Below are 22,487 nucleotides of genomic sequence, written 5' to 3' on the forward strand. Positions count from 1 at the left end.
AAAGCCTGTCACTGTTTCCACTGTTTCCCCATCTATTTGCCATGAAGTAATGGGACCAGATGTCATGATCTTAGATTTCTTGAATGTTGAGTTTTAAGCCAGCTTTTTTCATTCTCCTCTTTCACTTTCATCAAGAGGCTCTTTAGTTCTTCTTCACTTTATGCAATAAGGGTGGTATCATCTTCATATCTGAGGTTATTGATATTTCTCCCAGCAGTCTTGATTCCAGCCTGTGTTTCATCCAGTCCAGCATTTCTCATGATGTACTCTGCATAAAAGTTAAATAAGCAGGGTGACAGTATACAGCCTTGACGTACTCCTTTCCCTATTTGGAACCAATCTGTTGTTCCATGTCCAGTTCTAATGGCTGCTTCTTGACCTACACACAGATTTCTTAGGAGGCAAGTCAGGTGTTCTGGTATTCCCATCTTTTGAAGAATTTTCCACAGTTTGTTGTGATCCACACAGTCAAAGGCTTTGGCATAGTCAATGAAGCAGAAGTAGATGTTTTTCTGGAACTCTTTTACTTTTGCTGTGATCCAGCGGATGTTGGCAATTTGATCTCTGGTTCCTTTGCCTTTTCTGAATCCAGCTTGAACATCTGGAATTTCATGGTTCATGTACTGTTGAAGCCTGGCTTGGAGAATTTTGAGCATTACTTTCCTAGTGTGTGAGATGAGTGCTATTGTGCGGTAGTTTGAGCATTCTTTGGCATTGCCTTTCTTTGGGATTGGAATGAAAACTGACCTTTTCCAGTCCTGTGGCCACTGCTGAGTTTTCCAAATTTGCTGGCAAATTGAGTGCAGCATTTTCACAGCAGCATCTTTGAGGATTTGAAATAGCTCAACTGGAATTGCGTCACCTCCACTAGCTTTGTTTGTAGTGATGTTTTCTAAGGCCCACTTGACTTCACATTCCAGGATGTCTGGCTCTAGGTGAGTGATCACAATATCATGATTATTTGGTCGTGAAGATCTTTTTTGTATAGTTCTTCTGTGTATTCTTGCCACCTCTTCTTAATATCTTCTGCTTCTGTTAGGCTCATCCCATTTCTTTCCTTTATTGTGCCCATCTTTGCATGAAATGTTCCCTTTGTATCTCTCATTTTCTTGATCAGATCGCTAGTCTTTCCCATTCTATCATTTTCCTTTGTTTCTTTGCACTGATCACTGAGGAAGGGTTTCTTACCTTTCCTTGCTATTCTTCGGAACTCTGTATTCAAACGGGTATATCTTTCCTTTTCTCCTTTGCCTTTTGTTTCTCTTCTTTTCTCAGCTATTTGTAAGGCCTCCTCAGACAACCATTTTGCCTTTTTGCATTTCTTTTTCTTGGGGATGGTCTTGATCCCTGCCTCCTGTACAGTGTCCTAAACCTCCGTCCATAGTTCTTGAGGCACTCTGTCTATCAGATCTAATCCCTTGAATCTATTTGTTGCTTCCACCGTATAGTCATAAAGGATTTGATTTAGGTCATACCTGAATGATCTAATGGTTTTCCCCTACTTTCTCAATTTATGTCTGAATTTGGCAATAAGGAGATCATGATCTGAGCCACAGTCAGCTCCCAGTCTTGTGTTTGCTGACTGTATAGAGCCTCTCCGTCTTTGGCTGCAAAGAATATAATTAATCTGATTTCACTATGGACCATCTGGTGATATCCATGTGTAGTCTTCTCTTGTGTTGTTGGAAGAGGGTGTTTGCTATGACCAGTGCATTCTCTTGGCAAAACCCTGCTTCATTCTGTACTCCAAGGCCAAATTTGCCCATTACTCCAGGTATTTCTTAACTTCCGACTTTTGTATTCCAGTCCCCTATAATGAAAAGGACATCTTTTTTGGGTGTTAGTTCCAGAAGGTCTTGTAGGTCTTCATGTATGCATGCATGCTAGGTCACTTCAGTCATGCTTGACTCTTTGTGACCCTATGGATTGTAGCCTGCCAGGCTATCTTGTCCAAGGGATTCTCTAGGCAAGAATACTTGAGTGGGTTGCCACTCCCTCCTCTGGGGGATCCTCCAGAACTAGGGATCGAACCCACGTCTCTTGCATCTCCTGCATTGGGAGGTGGGTTCTTTACCATTAGCGCCACCTGGGAAGCCCATAGGTATTCATAGAACCTTTCAACTCAGCCTCTTTGGCATTAGTGGTTGGGACATAGACTTGGATTACTATGATGTTGAGTGGTTTGCCTTGCAAACAAACTGAGATAATTCTGTCATTTTTGTGATTGGACCCAAGTGCTGCATTTCAGACTCTTTTGTTGACTATGAGGACTACTCCATTTCTCCTAAGGGATTCTTGCCCACAGTAGTAGATACAACAGTCTTTCGAATTATATTTGCCTTTCCTGCCCATTTTAGTTCCCTGATTCATAAAATGTTGATGTTCACTCTTGCCATCTCCTGTTTGACCACTTCCAATTTATCTTGATTATGGCCTGACATTCCAGGTTCCTATACAATATTGTTGTTTACAGTATGAGACTTTACTTTCACCACCAGATATCCACAACTGGGCTTTGTCTCCGCTTTGGCTCAGCCTCTTCATTTTTCTGGATTTATTTCTCCACTCTTCTCCAGTAGCATATTGGACACCTACCAATCCAGGGGGTTCATCTTTCAGTGTCATATCTTTTTGCCTTTTCATACTGTTCATGGGGTTCTCAAGGCAAGAATGCTGAAGTGGTTTGCCATCTCCTTCTCCAGTGAACCATGTTTTGTCATATCTCTCCGCCATAACCCAGCCATCTTGGGTGGTCCTATATGGCATGGTTCAAAGTTTCATTGAGTTATACAAGGCCATCATTTTGGTTCATTTTCTGTGATTGTGGTTTCTATTCTGTCTGCCCTCTGAGGGATGGGAGTCCACACTTCCTGATGGGAGGGTCTGGCTGTGGGGAAAACTAGGTCTTGCTCTGGTGGGCAGGGCCATGCCCAGTAAATCTTTAATCCAATTTTCTGCTGATGGGTGGGGCTGTGCTCCCTCCCTGTAGTTTGGCCTGAGGCGGCCCAGTCCTAGAGTTTGCAGTCTCTATGGTGGAGCTGTAGGGTCTATGGTAGGGGTAATGGTGACCTCCTCCACAAGGACTCGTGCCAGTACATTGCGCCTCCCAGGCCTGTTGCTGTCAATACCTCTGACCCTGTGGCAGGCCACTGTTGACCCATGCCTCTGTTGGAGACTCCCAAACACTCATAGGGAAGTCTGGCTCAGTCTCTTGTGGGGTCACTGCTCCTTTCTCCTGGGCCCTGGAGCACATATGGTTTTGTCTTTTCCTTCCAAGAGTCTATTTCCCCAGTCCTGTGGAAGTTTTATAATCAAATCCCACTGACATTCAGTCAGATTCCCTGGGGGTTCCCAGTCCCTTTGCCAGATCCCCAGGTTTGGAAGCCTGTTACGGGCCCTAGAACTTTTGCAACAGCATGAGAACTTCTTTGGTATAATTGTTCTCCAGTTTGCGGATCGCCCGTCCGGCAGCTCTGTAGTGGGGCTAATGACGACCTCCTCCAGGAGGACTTATTCCACCTGCCGTGCCTCCCAGCACTGCTCCTGCCGCTGTTCCTGTCCCTGTGGGAGGCCACTGCTGACCCCTGCCTCTGCAGAAGACCCTCACACACTCAAAGGCAGGTCTGGCTCAGTCTCTCGTGGGGATCACTGCTCCTTTCCGTGGGTTTTGGTGCACACAAGATTTTGTTTATGCCCTCCAAGAGTCTCTGGCAGATATGAGGTTTGATTTTAAATGTGATTGCACCCCTCCTACCATCTTGCTGCTTCTCCTTTGTCCTTGGATGTGGAGTAGCTTTTCTTGGTGGTTCCAACATTCTCTTTTTGATGGTTGTTCAGTAGCTAGTTGTGATTTTGGTGTTCTCACAGGAGAAGATGGGCACACATCCTTCTACTCCACCGAATTAAATTTGTATACTTTTTGGGTAGTGTGGACATTTTAACAATATCAGTTCTTCCAATCTAAAACACAGGATATCTTTCCATTTCTTTATGTGGTTTTCAGATGCCTTCATTAATATTTTATAGTTATCAGAATATAGGTCTCTCACCTCTTTGGTTAAGTTTATTTGTAGGTATTTTTCTATTTTTGATGGGATTATGTTTTATTTTTTCTTTATTATTGTCTGTTTTTCTTTAATTTTATATTGAAATATAGTTGATTTACAATGTTGTATTAATTTTTTTGTACAATGAAGTGATTCAGTTATATATATATAAACACATTCCTTTTCATTTCTTTTCCATCATGGTTTATCACAGGATATTGAATATAGTTCCCTGTGCTATGCAGAAGGATCTTGTCATTTATCCACTGTGCATATTATTGTTTGCATCTGCTAACCTCAAACTCTCCCTCTATCCCTCCCCCACTTCCTGTCCCCCTTGGCAGCCACAAGTCTGTTCTCTGTGAGTCTGTTATGTTTTGTAGATAAATTTATTTGTGTCATTTTAGATTGTACATATAAGTGATTTCATATGTTATTTGTCTTTCTCCTGACTTAGTTCACTTAGTATGGTAATCTCTAGGTTCATCCATATTGCTGCAAATGGCGTTAGTTTGTTCTTTTTACGGCTGAGTAGTATTCCACTGTATATGGACATTTAGGTTCTTTCCATGTTATGGCTATTATGAATAATGCTGCTATGAACAGAGGGCTGCATGTATCTTTTTGAATTGTAGTTTTGTCCTGATATATGCCCAAGAGTAGGATTCCTGGATCATATGATAACTCCATTTTTAGTGTTTTGAGGAACCTCCATACTGTTCTCCATAAAGGGTCCACCAATTCTCACCAACAGTGTGAGATGGTTAGAAAATAGAATCCAACAACACATTAAAGAGATCTTACACCATGATCAAGTGATGGGATTTTAAGTGGGATTTTTTTTTTTTTTTTGCTTTCTCTTTCTGATAGTTCATTATTAGTATATAGAAAAGTGATGTGTGACAGTATCTTAAAAAGATGACTGACACGTCCCTGATGGTCCAGTGGCTAAAACTCCATGTTCCCAATGCAGGGGGCCTGGGTTTGATCCCTGATCAGAGAACTAGCACTCACTGGAAAAAACCCTGAATGCTGAGAAAGGAGGATCCTGAGGGCAGGAGGAAAAGGGGGTGACAGAGGATGAGATAATTGGATGGCAATACCAACTCAATGGACATGAATTTGAGCAAACCCCGGGAGATAGTGAAGGACAGGTTAGCCTGGCACGCTGCAGTCCAAGGGGCCACAAAGAGTCAGACAGACTTAGTGACTGAACAGCAACAGAGAACTAGATCCTGCCTGCTGCAACTAAGACCTGGCACAGCCAAATAAATAAATTTTAAAAATAAGTTAGTAGATGACTTACCATAACCAAATGGGTTAATCACACAAATTCGAGTTTAGTATAATATCAGAAAACCAACCAATGCATTTTGCCATTTTAACAGAAAATATCAGAAAATGCTCCAGTAGATTCAGGAAAAGTAGTTTGATAACATTAGACATGCATTCATGTTGTAAACGCTAAATGTTGGGATCAGAAGGAAATTTTAGTAATTTAATAAAGGTTATCTGAGATAAACATAACACTAAACATAAGACTTGAGAAGCTTTATCCTTAAAATCAAGAAAAAGACAGTGATTCCTTTATCACCACTATTATTTAGCAGTTCAGGGAAGATCCTAGCCCAGAACTTTTTCAACTAGGCTGTGACCATCAACCCCAGGGACATTTGGAAATTCCATAATAATGATAAGGCAAATGGGTTGGGTTTGGGGGAGCTAGGCTGGCATGGATACTAAACATCCTGCCCTGCATGGGGCAGGCCCATCCAAAAATTAATTGTTTGCCCAATACGGTGTTAATAGCATCCTGGTTGAGAAATAATTGAGTTAATGCAGTAAAATAAGAGAAGTAAAATTAGGTATGTGGATTAGAAAGAAGAAGCAGAACTATTTTTACTTGTAGGCAATGTACTCATTTTAAAAATTTGAATGACCAGAACTAAGAATCTCAGCTCTTAGATTATATGAAATCTACATATAATTTTACTTCTTCCTTCCCTGGTAGCACAGATGGTAAAGAATCTGCCTGCAGTATAGGAGACACTGGGTCTATCCCTAAGTTGGGAAGATCCCCTGGAGAAGGGAATGGCAACCCACTCCAGTATTCTTGCCTGGAGAATTCCATGGACAGCCATGCGATTGCAAAAAGTCAGACATGACTGAGCGACTAACACTTTCACTTTCTGACTTGGATGCATTTTTCTTTCTTTCTCTCTCTCTCTCTCTCTTTTTTTAATTTTTTTTGCCAATTTCTCTGGTTAGGGCTTCCAGTACTATGTTGAATAGGAGTGGTGAGAGTGTGCACTCTTACCTTGTTCCTGATCTTAGAGAAAAAGCTTTTAACCTTTCACTGTTGAGTATGGTGTTAGCTGTGGGCTTCTCTGTATCATTTTTGTTTCATATTTGTTTCTAGAGAGGGAGTATAGTGTAGTATGTAAGACAGCAAGGGCCAGATTGTCATGGGCAAATTCTGGGTTTCACCACTTACTAACTATGATCTTCTGCAAGTTATTTTGATATTTCTTTGTATTTCAAAAGATGGATTTTTCCAATATGGAACATTCCAAGGTGTGATTATTTAGTAATCACCTAATATCTTTAAATACTTCCATGCAAAAAAATGTCTTCTAACTGAATTGCTAACAAGAGAGAGTGCAGGGCACAGATAATACACTCTTAGGCACATGTGGAGACATATCCCAATATCATTTCATCTTGTCATAACCTTGAATTTAAAGAGGACAGGAACTGAGAGGGAGTCAATTAAATACTAGTAGGTACGTGAGTGTGTCTGTGTGTTTCTTAAGTGTTCTGCCTCATCCTCTAGGTCGAGGTCTCCCGGCAGGACAAGCTGAAGTAGAGATGATAGAACGTGCCCGGGAGAAGCGTGCTTGGGAAGACACCCTGCCCCCTCTGAGTGACACCTCCCAGTTTGAGAAAAGGAGGCGGATGATGAATGCCATGGAGAGGAAGGAGTGGGCCTTCAGAGAGCAGGAGATTGAGAAGTAGGTTCTCAGTTACCCAGACAGTTGCTCCTACACTAATGGGATTAATGTTAATACTTTTAAGCAATAGAGCAAATAGAGTTCCCAAATGTAGGGGTTTAAAAGCAATCCTTAACTTGTAGAGTTAGGAGACTGGGTTTCAGGAGCAATAGCTCCATTATTTTTTCTCCAATAATATATATATGTATATATATATGTATGTGTGTATGTATGTATAATGCCTTCTTTATGCGTGAAGTTCAGTGTGGAACCCAGATTTGAACAATTCCTCCCAGCATCTCTGATCTTCTCTTTTCTCTTTAGTAACTTATCTAGACTGTCACAGAGTTCCACTGATTTTTGCAAAATGTCTTTCAGACTTTCCCTTTCTGTTCCTTACCAGTGCCAGGATCCCTTGACTTTGACCCTCTTCCTATCCATCAAACAGCCTCCTGGCTGACCCTGTCTCTTCCCCCTGGTACCGGATTCAGTCAGGACCCCTTGGGTTCTAGCTGCAGGTAATAAGGCATTTATATTTAAAAGACAAACTGTGGAATGTTTCAGTTAAGAGATGACCTCACAGTACATAAGTAACAATATGCTAGGGTATTTCTGGTTGAATTTTTAGCCATTTTAACTGATGTATTGTAGAAATGATGAGGACCAAAAAATTGCAGCTCCTTAGCAAGAAGAGGGGGAAGGGCAGTTCCGGAGGTGCCCTTTGTTCCTGGGCTAAGGTGCTTCCTTGCTCAGAGCAGTGCCACCAAGCCCCTGACAATGTGCTGTCTCTGCTGAGGCCCCACTTCTCCCTTGTGAATGTGGCACATCTCAACCCTTTCGATCCTCAAGTGCTGAGTTAATGGCTACTGTAAAGAAGCCTTTCCCACCACCCTGCTCCTTCCTCTTGATAACTGGGAATAGCACTGAAAGAGGTGCTCTGCCATTTCTTCTCCCACAGAAGTCTTTTCATTCTTCTGCCCTGGTGGTTTTTTTTGATCCCTGTGTTGTAAATGTTGGTTTATATGCCTACTTCATTGAAACAGTGTCTCCTTGAGACAGTGCATCTTGTTCACCATTGTTTTATTCCCTGCCTGGCATAAGTATTTGACAAATAAATGATTGAATAAATTATTATGTAAAATTTTAAGTAAGAGTAAAATGTTCAAATCTCTATTTTAGAAAGGAAAATCTTGACCACTACATGGAACAAAGATTGGAAGGAGGCAAGACTAGACTAACACCTAGAGTCCGAGTCAGGAGAGAGATACCCAAGACATGAGCTAGGGAACAGATGTAAGGAGTGTTTTAGAGGAGGGAAGAAGGTAGGAGAAGTGGGTTTCTGTAGGTTTTTTTTTGAAGAGATAATTGGAGATTCAAGTAGTTGGAAGTTCTGGTTCAGAAATATCTGGGCTGAAGTAGATATTTTAAAGTCATATGTACACATAAGCAAGGTAGTCCTGGAGAACAATGAGAAGGTGAGGTAAAGGGAAGTGAAGAAGGAATATCCGTATGTGTCAGATGCTGGCATTTTCACATTCACCACTTAAGGTGGCGTGCCACAACCACATTTTCTCTCAGTCCTCCTGTTCCTTAACCTTCCAGCAATACCTGTCGGCCTGAAACTGTGGACAAACATTTTTCTGTTCACTTAGGCCCTTCTGCCTAGAGATATACCCATATAATATTCTTCTTATATAAAGACTATTGAGTGCCTACCCCAACCCCCAACTCATTTTCCACACTTTTGCCAGAGTGTTCTTTTTAAAATGCATGAATATGGTACCAGCCTGAAGAGAAAGTCCTATTTTATGGCAAATGTTCCCTTTCTTTAGTAGAGCATCCTGTCTGAGAGACCATAGGCTTCTTTATGATTGTAATTTGCTTGAAGATTGCAGGAGATGCGCCTGGAAGTTCTAAAAGAACTGCTGAAGAAGCGTGACGAGAATCAAAATGAAGTGAACATGGCACGCTTGAATGCCCAGTGGTCTAAACTACAGGAAGCAAAGGAGGCAAAGTTGGCACAGATTCAGCGCAAGCATGTATCAGGTGATGGCGGAGCACCAACCAGCAAGAGAATGGAAAAGCTGGCTTAGCTTTGGGTTTTTGACCAAAGCTGATTTAACTGTGATAGAATTCCTTTTTGGTCCTAGTGTTATTTAACTGATAAGGGACAGGAGATGAGTTATTTCTCGAAAGTAGAAGAGTGGAAGAAAATTCATCACTAAGGAAAAATCAAGTAATGATATTCTAACGGATAGCAGATTGTTGGCACTATGGACTCTGTGTGTGTGTGTAGGTTTGTTGTGTGTAGGTATTCAGCCCATATTCGTAGGCTGAAGCCCTGGATAGAGAGCTTTATTTCTCAACCTGTTTTTCATTATTTCCCACTAAAAGAGACATTCAGATATCTTTTTTCCTACTTATTCCCCTTCCATGAAATTAAAGAAACATTTTTTAAAGACCCCTGTGCTGGGTCTTCTTTTCCATGCAGGGGCTTCAGTAGTTGTGGCACGTGGGCTTAGTTGCCCCATGCCCGGCATGTGAGATCTTAGTTCCCCGACCAGGGATCAAATCCATATCCCCTGTGTTGCAAGGTAGATTCTTAACCACTGGACCAGTAGGGAAGTAAGTCCCTCCCATGAAATTTTAATACCATAGGTGTACTATATATCTGTTTATATACTATAAATATATCTGTACTTTATACATAAAAAGAGAAGTCAAAAAAAAAAGAAAAGTCAGTGGAGGATTAAAACTGACTTAATAAAAATTTTTAATTAAAGTTTAAAAAGTTTTAATTTATTAGCATTTAGCTTTATAGCTGTACTTGCTGAGTAACTTTTAATATAATTTATTTACTTATAAAAGTTGTACTGCATCATTTATATATGCAGATTAGCAATCTATACACATAATAATAGCAATGTAATCACAGTAAAGAATTATTCAAAATTTTCCTAGTAAAACAATTACAAAAATTAATTTCTTAAAAATTTTTAGTGAACTTTTAACTTTCTTGATGTGAGAAAATAACTTTTAACTTAATTAGTTGCTACATATGCATTTAGATACTACCAACATTTTTTTCTTTTCAGTAGTTGACATAATAGCAATGGGTTGACTTTTTTTTTTTCTCGTTACTCCTTCTGTCCCTCTCTCTTCACCCTCTGGGATCACCTCACAGTAAACTACCTGCACACATGCCTTTATCTCAGGTTCTGTCTTTGGGGGAACCCAGACTAAGAAACAACTCAAATGTCACTTCCTCCAGGAAGACCTTCAAGGACCCCTGCTCCCAGAAAGTCAGGTCCTTGTTATCTGCTCTCAGTGTTATTTGCCCCTGAATTTTTTTGAGTGTGTAAGAAAATGACTTTTCACTTAACTAGCTTTTAGGTATGCAATTAGATATTGTCAACAATTTTTTCTTTTCAGTCCTTGAAATCACCAGTGATGGGTTGACTAATTTTCTTAAATAACTAAGGCTTCCCAGGTGGCTCCATGGTAAAGAATCTGCCTGCTAGTGCTGGAGACACCAGTTTGATTCCTGGGTGAAAAAGATCCCCTGTAGAAGGAAATGGCAACCCACTTCAATATTCTTGCCTGGGAAATCCCATGGACAGAGGAGTTTGGTGGGTACAGTTCATGAGGTTGCAAAAGAGTCGGAGACAACTTAGCAATTAAACAAAAACAACAAAATAAAATATAAAGTATTTTAATTATGAAATTCCAAGTCACACACAAAAGCCCTGAGGGTCACGTATAAATAACATTCAAAAGGCAGCAGTGGTACATGCAGCCACCTCTTACAATATGGCTTCAAAATCTCACAATCTGGTTTTACACCCATTGAGAGTACCTGATGTAGAGCCTTCAAAAGGGGATGGGTCTGTGATGGGACTGAAAGAAAAGGAGCAGGTAGAGGTAGTAATCCTGACTCCTTAAATTAGTAAACTATTATGTACAGCTGAGCCTGCCAAATAATTCTTAAACTATAAGCTTGGATATATTCTAATTTATTCTGGCATTAGCCAAGATGACCAGAGATTTTTTGAAGAACTTGTAGTCTTCCTTCCCTTTTAATTATTCTCTTAGGAGAAAATAATTCCCTCAGTCTCTATTGAAGACATATATTTTTCAGTTATTTGAGTTTCTTTCATTCATTGCACAAATTTTATTTCTGGTCTAGAGCTTTTATAACTGGAATGCAGTTATAAAAGATTTTTGATGAGTACCAATTGAGGACACTAGCTGATTAGCTTCTGTCATATCCACCTGTTCTTTGTCAGGCTGCAGTGAGTTATCATGATGAAATTTATTCAGCTCGGTAGTCTCCCTGTGAATAAAACTACAATGGGTTTACTAGCCTGTATTTGGATCATTCAGAAAAATATTTTAGAGATAGTCATGGAGGTATGTTTTATTTTAGCAATCAGAAAACTTATGGGAAAGGGGAAGAATATAGAAGGGAAGTTGGAGAGAAGAAATATCATCAAGGATTATTGTGATTATGCATCACAGGTCTATGGACCTCTATCTCGCCTTGGTCGTTTCCCAGACAACAATTCAGAGGACTTTGTAGTAAAAAACCACTATCTCAACACCTATGAAGGTAAGCAGTTCCTATAATTACAAGCCTAGTATAAGAGAGTTATCTTAGAAATATAAATTATAGCAATTTAGATTAAAAGTTAATCAAAAATAAAATATTTGTAAGAAATAGCCATTACTTTCACAGAGAATAAATTTGTTTGCATAATGAAAAAAAAATAGCCATTACATGTTTGGTATTATTAATAATGAGTTCATAGACACCAATAAAAACTGTCAAGACCCAAATAAATGGATACACTATACAACAGTTTACCAAGCAGTAAAGTCAATAAACTACTAAACATTTAAACATGTTTAATGTCACTAAAATCGAAATTATACAAAAATAAAATAGAAAAAGTTTTTATACCAGGTTTATAATGCAAACAAGAAATATGTAATGAAATCGACCCTTTATGAAGAAACACCAGAATACTAGTGGGCAAGGGGATGGATAAACTAGGGGATAAATTAATGGAGAGGGTTATACCTGTTGTAAAGTCTAAGAGAGCCTTAATTAAATTATTTAAATTTCAGTTGAGAGCTTGGAGAATCATATGGCAAGATCGTGCATGGACAGTCACACCACTGAACTTGCACCTCTGGCTGACCCTCTCCAGAGCTGACTGTGATAACCTGGTGTACAGCCACCACACACCACATGGTGGTGCCATGTGTCATGTGGTCATTAACTTCCTGTTTATTATTGTGGTATTATTACTGTTTGGTAGGACAGTGGTTTCATTTTAGAATGCATTTCTTATTTTACAATCTAAGTTACCAAGAATATAAGTTATTTATATAGAAATTTCCTCTGTATTTCAGAGACAATTCAATTATACAAGGTTCACCTTATCAGTAATTCTAAATAAAACCCCTTGGCAAACCGCTAATAAAATTAACAGTATGTTTTCAAATGATACATTTAAGCACCAGACACTAATCATGTACTTCCTTTCCATAGGATTAGTTGAACTTGAGTCGTGTCTCCCAGATTTTGTGACACAACCCCGAATCAAACCACCAAAACCAAAAGTCACTACTACCAAAGATGGTTTTCTAAAGAGGGCTGCAAGGATGGACCACGAGTTGGCAGAGGTTCATAAGGTATGCTTCTTTTTTTTTTTAACTTTCTTAGCAAATTTTATTTATTTTTATTTATTGGAGGATAATTGCTTTACAATGGTGTGTTGGTTTCTGTTGTACAACATGAATCAGCTGTAAGTATACATATATCCCCTTCCTCTTGTGCCTCCCTCCCACCCTTCTTGATCATCACAGAGCACTGAGCTGAGTTCCCATCCGGATGACAAGATGCTTCTAGTGGGGCTTTTGCAGAGATATACTGCACTCCAAAACTGAGCTTTGTCTTGGGCAGCAGTGTCCAGTAGTTCTCAACACAGAAGCCTACATTTTTTTCTCCTCTCTAGAGGAGAGAGGTGGTTGCCTGTGTTGTGCTGAATCAGAGTTACCCCCACATTTCAAACCATAGGAAAACGTCTTGGAGGGTATTCTCCCCTTTTGCAGAAGTCACGGTACTTTTTAAAAATGGTTCTGACTTGGAATCTACCCAATAAAATATGACACAGCATTGACGTATATCTAGCATGCAGGATTACTGTTGGTTTTAATAGTGTAATAGGCCTTATTTTCTTCCTTTAAATTTGTTATCATCATGAAGAAAGGGAGTCATGTTCAGCATCCCTCTCATCTAGTTTAAACTCAGCTAAATGAGAAAGTTTGATGGTCATCCCATGAGCCAACTGGGCAGCTTCATCCATTAGCTGGCCTTTCTCTTTTCTTAATTGGACTATAGGTGTTCAGACTTGTATACTTTTGAATCTGTAGCTTATGATTATGATTGTAGTGCTTAGTCTTTATGCTGCATCAGAATCACCTGGAGGGCTTGTTAAAACACATGCTGCTGGGCCCCACCCCCAAGGTTTCTGATTCAGTAGGGGAGAGAGGCCTGGAGTATTGGCATTTTTTGCAAGTTTCCAAGGGATGCTGATGCTGCAGGGACCACACTTTGAGACTCACTGATTTATGACATACCCTCATCACTGGTCCAAGCATGTTTGTTTGTTCAGTTAGTAATAGCATAAGGATCCAGGGCTTCCCTGGTGGCTCAGACAGTGAAGAATTTACCTGCAATGCAGGAGACATGGGTTCAATCCGTCGACTGGAAAGATCCCCTGGAGAAGGAAATGACAACCTGCTCTAGTATTCTTCCCTGGAGAATTCCATGGATAGAGGAGCCTGGTGGGCTATAACCCGTGACCCTTAGACATTATAGATAGTGACCCTTTGCGACGGACACTACTGAGCAATTAACACTTCCACTTTCCAGGGAACTCACACTGAAGATAAAAATTAGGTCCTTAACAATGCAAGAATTGGGACCTTTTAAATAGTATATCTATGTGGTTTTTTCCTACCTCATCCTGCAGTCTCTTTACTGATTCTGAATTCTATGTTCATCATTTTTTCACTTTCTTTAAGATGGTTTTGTAGATATTCTTATTAGAGTATGGAAGTTCCCTTCTATTCCTAACCTACTGAAGCTTTTAATAATGTGCTTATGTTTTGAGCTTTATCAAATGTTTTATCCGCATCTATTGAGATAATTACATAGTTTTTCTTTTAAAAAATTACTATTCTATTAAGGAACATTTATAGCTTTTTATAAATGTTAATTTGTCCTCTCATACTTAGTACTTCACATACTTAGCCATATTTGGGCTTCCCTGGTGGCTTAGCTGGTAAAGAATCCATCTACAATGTGGGAGACCTGGGTTTGATCCCTGGGTTGGAAAGATCCCCTGGAGAAGGGAAAGGCTACCCACTCCAGTATTCTGGCCTGGAAAATTGCCTGGACTGTATAGTCCATGGGGTTGCAAAGAGTCGGACATGACTGGGTAACTTTCACTTAGTATGAACATAACATGGTCAGACTGTATTATTTTTATTACATTGTTGAATTTGATATACTTATATTTTGTTCAGAATTTTCATTGTGTATTCATGAGGGAAATGGCTTTATTTTTCATACTCAGGAAGAAAAACTATGACTATATGTGACACTGGTCTTAGAGTTATACAGGTCTTCTGAAATGGATTGGAGAGTATTCCTTCTTTCCTTCTTTGGAAAGAATTTAAATAAGTTTAAGATGATCTGTTTCTTCAGTTTGGTACCTATTCGTATAAAATTATCTGAAACAGATGTTTTCTTCATGGGAAAAATTCTTAAACACTCCTTCAGTTTTCTTACAACTTATAAAACTTTGTGCATTGTATTGGTAAATTATGTTTTCTTTACAGATTCTATTTCACCTAACCTTTCAGTATTTTTGCATATGGTTGTTGATATTATTACTTTAAAATCTTTTTAGTGTTTATCTATAATCATGCCCATTCTTTTCATTCATCAAGTTATTTGTCCTTTAACTCTTTTCCTTAATCAACTTTACTGAAGGGTTGTTTATTTTCTTGGTATTTTTTTTCAAACATTGAACTTCTGATTTTGTTGGTTTTCTCTGTTGTGTATATTTTTTCAGTTTCATTAGTTCCCACTCATTTATTTTATCTTTCTTTATACTTTTTTTGGGTCTGTTTTGTAGTTATTTTCCTAACTTACAATAGAAATGTAGCTCATTAATTTTCAGGTACTCATCAGTTTTGCTTAATATTTAAAGCTAACCATTTCCTTCAAAACACTGATTTTGGTATGTTCCATTAGTTTTGATATATAGTTTGGCATTATTGTTAATATCTTTTTTTTTAAACATTCATTACGACTTTTGAACCTGTATTTAACAATGTGTTTTAAAATTTCCAAACATGCAGGAATTGTAATTAATTTTCTAATTAATTTCTCAATTGCTCTGTGGTCAGAGATCCTAGCCTGTATGATACGTATTCTTTGAAATTTAGTGAGGCTTGCTTTGTGAATTAGTATAATGATTTTACATATAAAATAATCTAAGTCCACTTTCAAATAATATGTCATGTGGTTACTGTATAGCAGATTATTCTAATTCTGCTGTACTGTCCCTGTGACATTGCTGTCATTTATTTCACTGATCCTATGCTATAATCACCCAATACATTTTTACTCTTATAGTTTTAGCAGTTATCCTTTAGAGAAATTAAAAATAAAAAATATTTTATTTTACCTTTATTTATTCCACCTCTTCCACTCTTCCTTTTTTTAAAAAATTTTTTTTTATTTATTTATTTTTGGTTGCACCGGGTCTTTGTTGATGTGCTCAGCTTTCCCCAGTGGCGGAGAACAGGGAATACTCTCTAGTTGCAGTGTGTTGGCTTCTGGTGGTGGTGACTTCTCTTGCTATGGAGCACAGGCTCCAGGGCGCACAGCTTTCCTGGTTGTGCGCCCAGGGTCTAGAGCGCAGGCTCGATAGTTGCAGCACCGGGGCTGACTCTGTGGCATGTGGAATCTTCCCAGACTAGGGATTGAACCCTTGTCTCCTGCATTGGCAGGAGGCTTCTTTACAATGGGCCACCAGGGAAACCTCACTCTTCCTTTCTTAAATAGATCCAAGTTTCTGACCTATGTTCTTTATCTCCTTCCTGAAGAACTTGTTTCACCGTTTATTACAGGGCAGGTCTACTGGGAGTGAACTCCCTCAGTTTTTATTTGTATCCGGAAGTCTTTACTTCTCCTTTACTTTTTATTGAGATATAATTCATGTACCATAAACTTAACCTTATAAAGTATACAATTCATTTATTTTTAGCATACTTAAAGATTGTTCTCCCACTTACCTGTGGTAATAGGATGATATGCAATTTCTCAAATTATGAGAGAGAAAAGCATTCAGTATGGTAATGTATTGGAGAAGGAAATGGCAACCCACTCCAGTGTTCTTGCCTGGAGAATCCCAGGGATGGGGGAGGCTGGTGGGCTGCTGTCTATGGGGTCGCACAGAGTCGGACACAACTGAAGCGACTTAACAGCATGTTAATGTAATTCTTTGAAAGCAAAGTTATAAGACAGTAATAAAACTTACATTAATTTCATGTTAAATATCACTCACCTTGTATCTATGTTAAGATAGGCTATCTACTCCAAGACAGTCTTTTTTCTTATTAAAGTACAGTTGATTTACATTGTTAGTTTCAGGTATACAACACAGTGATTCAGTAGGTTGTCTTTTCATTTTGTTGATGGTTTCCTTTGCTGTGCAAAAGCTCAAGTTTAATTAGGTCCTGTTTGTTTATTTTTGCTTTTGTTTCTTTTGCCTTAGGAGTTGTTACTGTTGTTTAGTTACTAAGTCACGTCCAGCTCTTTTGTGAACTCATGGACTGTAGTCCACCAGGTTCCTCTGTCCATGAGATTTCCCAGGCAAGAATATTAGAGTGGGTTGCCATTTCCTTCTCCAGGGGATCTTCCCAACCCAGGGAGTGAATGCGTGTCTCCTGCACTGGCAGGTGGATTCTTTACCATTGAGCCACCTGGGAAGCTCTTGCTTAGGAGACAGATCCATAAAAGACATTGCTACAATTTATGTCAAAGAGTGTTCTGCTTATGTTCTTTACTAGGAATTTTATGGTCTCCAGTCTTACATGGAGGTCTTTAATCCATTTATTTTTGTATATGATGTGAGCAAAGTTTCTAGTATCCTTTTTAAAAATTATTTATATATTAATTTTTTGGTTGGACTGGATCTTCATTGTGCGCGGGCTTTCTCCAGTTGCAATGAACAGGGGCTACTCTTTTTCGCAGTGCACAGACTTCTCCTTGCAATGGCTTCTCTTGTATAGCACAAGCTCTAGGCACACAACCTTCAGTAATTGTTACACAGGGGTTCATTAGTTGTGGCTCACAGGCCCTAGAGTGCATGAGCTCAGTAGTAGTGGTGTACGGGCTTAGTTGCCTGCAGCATGTGGAATATTCCTGGGCCAGGGATCAAACCTATGTCCCTTACACTGGCAGGCAGATTCCTATCAACTGTACCACCAGGGAAGTCCTCTAATATTATCCTTTTACATGTTACTGTCCAGTTTTTGCAGCACCACTTATTGAAGAGATTGTAATATCTCTATTGTATATTCTTGTGTCTTTTGTCAAAGATTAATTGAAAATAAGTGCATGGGTTTTTTTTTCTGAGCTCTTTATTCTGTTCTGTTGATCTATGTGTGTCTCTTTATGGCAGTATCATACTGTTTTGATTACTATAGCTTTGTAGTATAGTCTGAAGCCAGGGAGCAAGTTAACTCCAGATTTAGTCTTTTTTCTTAAGATTGCATTAGTAATTTGGAGTCTTTTGTGATTCATATAAATTTTTGGGTTATTTGTTTTGATTCTGTTGAAAATGTCATAGATATTTTGATAGGGATTGTATTAAATATGCAGATGGCTTTGGGTAGTATGGACATTTTAACTATTATTCCAATCCAAGAACACAGGTTATATTTCCATTTCTTTGTATCCTTTTCAGATTTCTTCATCAATGTTTTATAGTTTCAGAGTATAGGTATTTGACCTCAGTGGTAAGTTTATTCTTTGGGTATTTTATTCTTTTTGATGTGTTTTCAAATGGGACCATTTCTTTATTTTCTCTTTATCATATTTTATTATTAGTATATAGAAAGCAACAGATTTCTGTATATTACTCTTGTATCCTATAACTTTAGTGAATTAATTCACTGGTTCTAATAGTTTCTTTTATGGAAATTTTAGGTTTTCTATATATAGTATCATATCATTTGCAAATAGTGACAGTTTTACTTCTTCTTGTCCAATTTGGATGCATTTTTTCCCTGTCTGATTGCTGTGATGAGAACTTCCAATACTATATTAAATAGAAGTGGCAAGAGTGGGCATTCTTTTTTTTTTTTTTAAGAGTGGGCATTCTTATCTTCTTTCTGATTTTTGGAGAAAAAGCTTTCAGTTTTTCACCATAGAGTATGATGTTAGTCCTTGTGAGTTTGTGATAAATTACTTTTATTATATTGAGATATGTTGCCTCTGTATCCACATTAGTGAGATTTTTTTATCATGAATGAATGTTGAATTTTGTCAAATGCTTTTTCCATGTCTGTTGAAATGATTATATGATTCTTGCCTTTCCTTTGTTAATGTGATGTATCATATTGATTGGTGAATATTGAACCATCTTTGCATCCCTCAAACAAACCCCATTTGATCATGGTGTGTGATTCTTTTTATTATTGTTGATTGGGTTTGCTGATATTTTGTTGAGGATTTTTGTATCTATATTCATTAAATATATTGGCTTGTAATTTCCTTTTTTTGCAGTATCTTTGTCTGGTTTTGATATCAGAGTAATGGTAGCCTCAGAATGATTTTGGAACTTTTCCATCCTCATCTATATTTTGGCAAAGTTTGAGAAGGTTACCTTGGTAGAATTCCCTTGTGAAGCCATCTCATTCTGAACTTTTGTTTGCTGGGAATTTTGTTGTTTTTATTTTGTTTGTTTGGTTTTGATGGGGTTTTTTTGTTTGTTTGTTTTTACAAATTCAAGTCACTAATAGTGATCTATCTGTTCAGATTATCTATTTCTTCCTGATTCAGTCTTGGAAGGTTATATGTTTCTAGACTTTTGTCCATTTCTTCTAGACTGTCCAATTTGTTGTCATATAACTATTCATATTATTTTTAAAATTTTGCTTATTTTTAGCCATGCCGAGTCCTCACTGCTGTGCCAGCTTTCTCTAGTTGCAGAGAGCAGGGTCTAGTCTCTAGGTGCAGTGCACAGGCTTCTCATTGCAGTGGCTTTTCATGTTGTGGAGCACGGGCTGTAGGGTGCACGGGCTTCAGGAGTTGTGGCATGTAGGCTCAGTAACTGTTGCAGCTTCTAGGCTCTAGAGGACAGGCTCAGTGGTTGTTGCACACAGGCTTAGTTACTCCATGGCATGTGGGATCTTCCCAGATCAGGGGTTGAACCTGTGTCTTCTGAATTGGCATATAGATTCTTTACCACAGAGCTACCAGGGAAGCCCAGTATTTTCTTATTTTTGCATCTTTGTGATATCAGTTATTATTTTTCCTCTTTCATTTCTTTTTGTGTTCATTTGAGTCCTCTCTCTATTCCTCTTGATGAGCCTGGCTAAACGTTTGTCTTTGTGTTTATCTTTTCAAAAACTAGTCCTTGGTTGTTTTTTTTAATTGTTTATTTGGTCTCTGTTTATTTATTTCCTAATGTTTATTATTTCCTTGCTTATGCTGACTTAGGGCTTTATTTGGTTTTCTTTTTCTAATTACTTTTGATGGAAGGTTAGGTTGTTCATTTTAGATTTTATGTTTTTTTTTAAGCTTTGTTTTTTTGTTTCTTGAGGTGGGCCTGTATCATTATAAACTTTCCTGTTGAGACTGCTTTTGCTGAAATCCATCAGTTTTGGAAAGTTGTGTGTCCATTTTCATTTGTCTTGGGTGTTTCATCTTTGACATCTTTGTTGACCTATTCTTTTTCTCAGTAACACATATTTTAGTCTCCGTGTGTTTGTGCTCCGCACCCCCCGCCCCCCCGCTTTGTTTTGCTATAACTGATTTTTAGTTTCATAGGTTTATGGTAAAAAAAAATGCTTTATACCATTTCTATTCCCTTAAATTTACTGGGACTTGTTTGTGGCCTAGCATGTGATCCATCCTGGAGAATGTTCCCTGTGCCTTAGAAAACAAACTATATTCTGCTGTTTTTGGATAGAGTGTCCTTAGATATCTATTAAGTCTAACTGGTTAGTTGTATCATTTAAAATTGCTATTGTCTTATTGATATTCTGTCTGGGTGATCTATCCATTGACATAAGTCAGGTGTAAGCCCCTACTATTATTATATTATTATCAATTTCTCCCTTTATGTCTATTAATGTTTGATTTAAATATTTATATTTAGGTGTTCCTGTAATGGGTACATATATGTTAATGAATGCAATTATCTTCTTCTTTATTGATGTTTTATCTTTATATAAAGCTCTTCTTCATCTCTTGTTAGACTTTTTTAAAAGACCTACTTTATCTGATATGAGTATTGCTACCCCTACTTTCTTATTTCTATTTGAATGAAATATCTTGTTCCACCACTCACTTTCAATCTGTGTGTGAAGTGAGTGAAGCTGTGAAGTGGGTCTTAATTTAATCTTCTAAGTAGCATATAGATGCTACTTATTTTTAATCCATGTCTTTTGTTTGGACCCTTTATTCCATTGATATTCAAAATAGGTATGTACTTATTACTATTTTATTACTTGTTTTCTGGTTGTTTCTGTAGTTCTCTGTTCATTCTCCTCTTTGCTTCTTCTCTTGTCATTTGATGATTTCCTTTAGTAGTATGCTTATGTTCCTTTCCTCTCCATTTTTGTATATCTGTTGTAAGTTTTTGATTTGTGGTTACCATGGGATTCATACATGTTGATCTATAACTACTTCTTTCAAACCGGTAGTAACAAGTTCAGACACATTCTAAAAGATTTACCTTTTTTACTCCTTCCCCATAAAAGTATGGCTGAAAACTTTCCAAACTTGAAGAAGGAAACGTATTCAGGTATAGGAAGCACATAGTGTCCCAAACAAGATGAACCCAAACAGACCCACACTAAGACATAATTAAAATGGCAACGGTTAAACTCAGGATTCTGAAAGGAGCAAGAGAAAAACAAAGAGTCATGTACAAGGGAACCCCCACAAAGCTATCAGCTGATTTTTCAGGATATTTTGTGTTTTAATATCCTATTTTATGTCTTCATGTTTATACCTTCATTGTGTATTATAGTTACAGTTACTTTTACAGCTGTTATCTTTTAACCTTTGTACTTGCTTATTCAAGTGGTTGAAACTTCAGTTCAGTTCAGTCGCTCAGTCGTGTCCTACTCTTTGCGACCCCATGAATCACAGCATGCCAGGCCTCCCTGTCCATCACCAGCTCCCGGAGTTTACTCAAACTCATGCCCATTGAGTCGGTGATGCCATTCAGCCATCTCATCCTCTGTCATCCCCTTCTCCTCCTGCCCCCAATCCCTCCCAGCATCAGGGTCTTTTCCAATGAGTCAACTCTTCGCATGAGGTGGCCAAAGTACTAGAGTTTCATCTTCAGCATCAGTCCTTCCAATGAACACCCAGGACTGATCTCCTTTAGGATGGACTGGTTGGATCTCCTTGCAGCCCAAAGGACTCTCAAGAGTCTTCTCCAACACCACAGTTCAAAAGCATCAATTTTTTGGTGTTCAGCTTTCTTCACAGTCCAACTCTCACATCCATACATGACCACTGGAAAAACCATAGCCTTGACCAGACAGACCTTTGTTGGCAAAGTAATGTCTCTGCTTTTTAATATGGTTGAAACTTAGCCCTTACTATATATTTGCCTTTCTTAGTGGGATTTTTCCTTGACTATAGTTTCTTTTTTTTTTCCTTGACTATAGTTTCTTAATTCTTGTCATAGGGTTTTTTAATTGAGAGAAGACCCTTTAACATTTCTTTTAGTGTAGGTCTAGTATTGAACTTCTTTAGTTTTGTTTGTCTGAGAAATTCTTTGTCTCTCCTTCAATTCTAAATGATAATCTTGCTAGATTACAGATTTTTCTCTTTGGACACATTATGAATATATATTATGGCCCTCCCTTCTGATTTGCCGAGTTTCTGCTGAAAAATCAGCTGATAGCTTTATGGGGGTTCCCTTGTATATGACTCTTGTTTTTCTCTTGCTCCTTTCAGAATCCCGAGTTTAACCATTGCCATCTTAATTATGTCTTAGTGTGGGTCTGTTTGGGTTCATCTTGTTTGGGACACTGTGTGGTTCCTGTACCTGAATATGTTTCCTTCTTAAAGTTTACAAAGTTTTCAATCATACTTTTAACAAATATACTTTGAGCCCTTTCT

General features: G+C 38.3%; 1 protein-coding gene across 6 annotated transcripts in view; it reads left to right on the forward strand.

The window, feature by feature from the left end:
• CFAP91 (cilia and flagella associated protein 91) overlaps positions 1 to 22,487 on the forward strand; it is a 102,743-nt gene that overhangs the window by 29,337 nt on the left and 50,919 nt on the right. For all 6 annotated transcript variants that reach the window (XR_006270563.1, XM_043475002.1, XM_043474998.1 and 3 more), the window contains 4 exons: positions 6,880 to 7,057; positions 8,925 to 9,082; positions 11,463 to 11,645; positions 12,591 to 12,733. Coding sequence is in view for 5 of the 6 variants with exons in the window: in XM_043475002.1 (XP_043330937.1) it covers positions 6,880 to 7,057; positions 8,925 to 9,082; positions 11,463 to 11,645; positions 12,591 to 12,733 (662 nt within the window). In the remaining variant the exon portion in view is untranslated. The remainder of the gene's footprint in view (positions 1 to 6,879; positions 7,058 to 8,924; positions 9,083 to 11,462; positions 11,646 to 12,590; positions 12,734 to 22,487) is intronic.

The sequence above is a fragment of the Cervus canadensis genome, chromosome 7, assembly GCF_019320065.1.
Source record: "Cervus canadensis isolate Bull #8, Minnesota chromosome 7, ASM1932006v1, whole genome shotgun sequence".
Classification (NCBI taxonomy): Eukaryota; Metazoa; Chordata; class Mammalia; order Artiodactyla; family Cervidae; genus Cervus; species Cervus canadensis.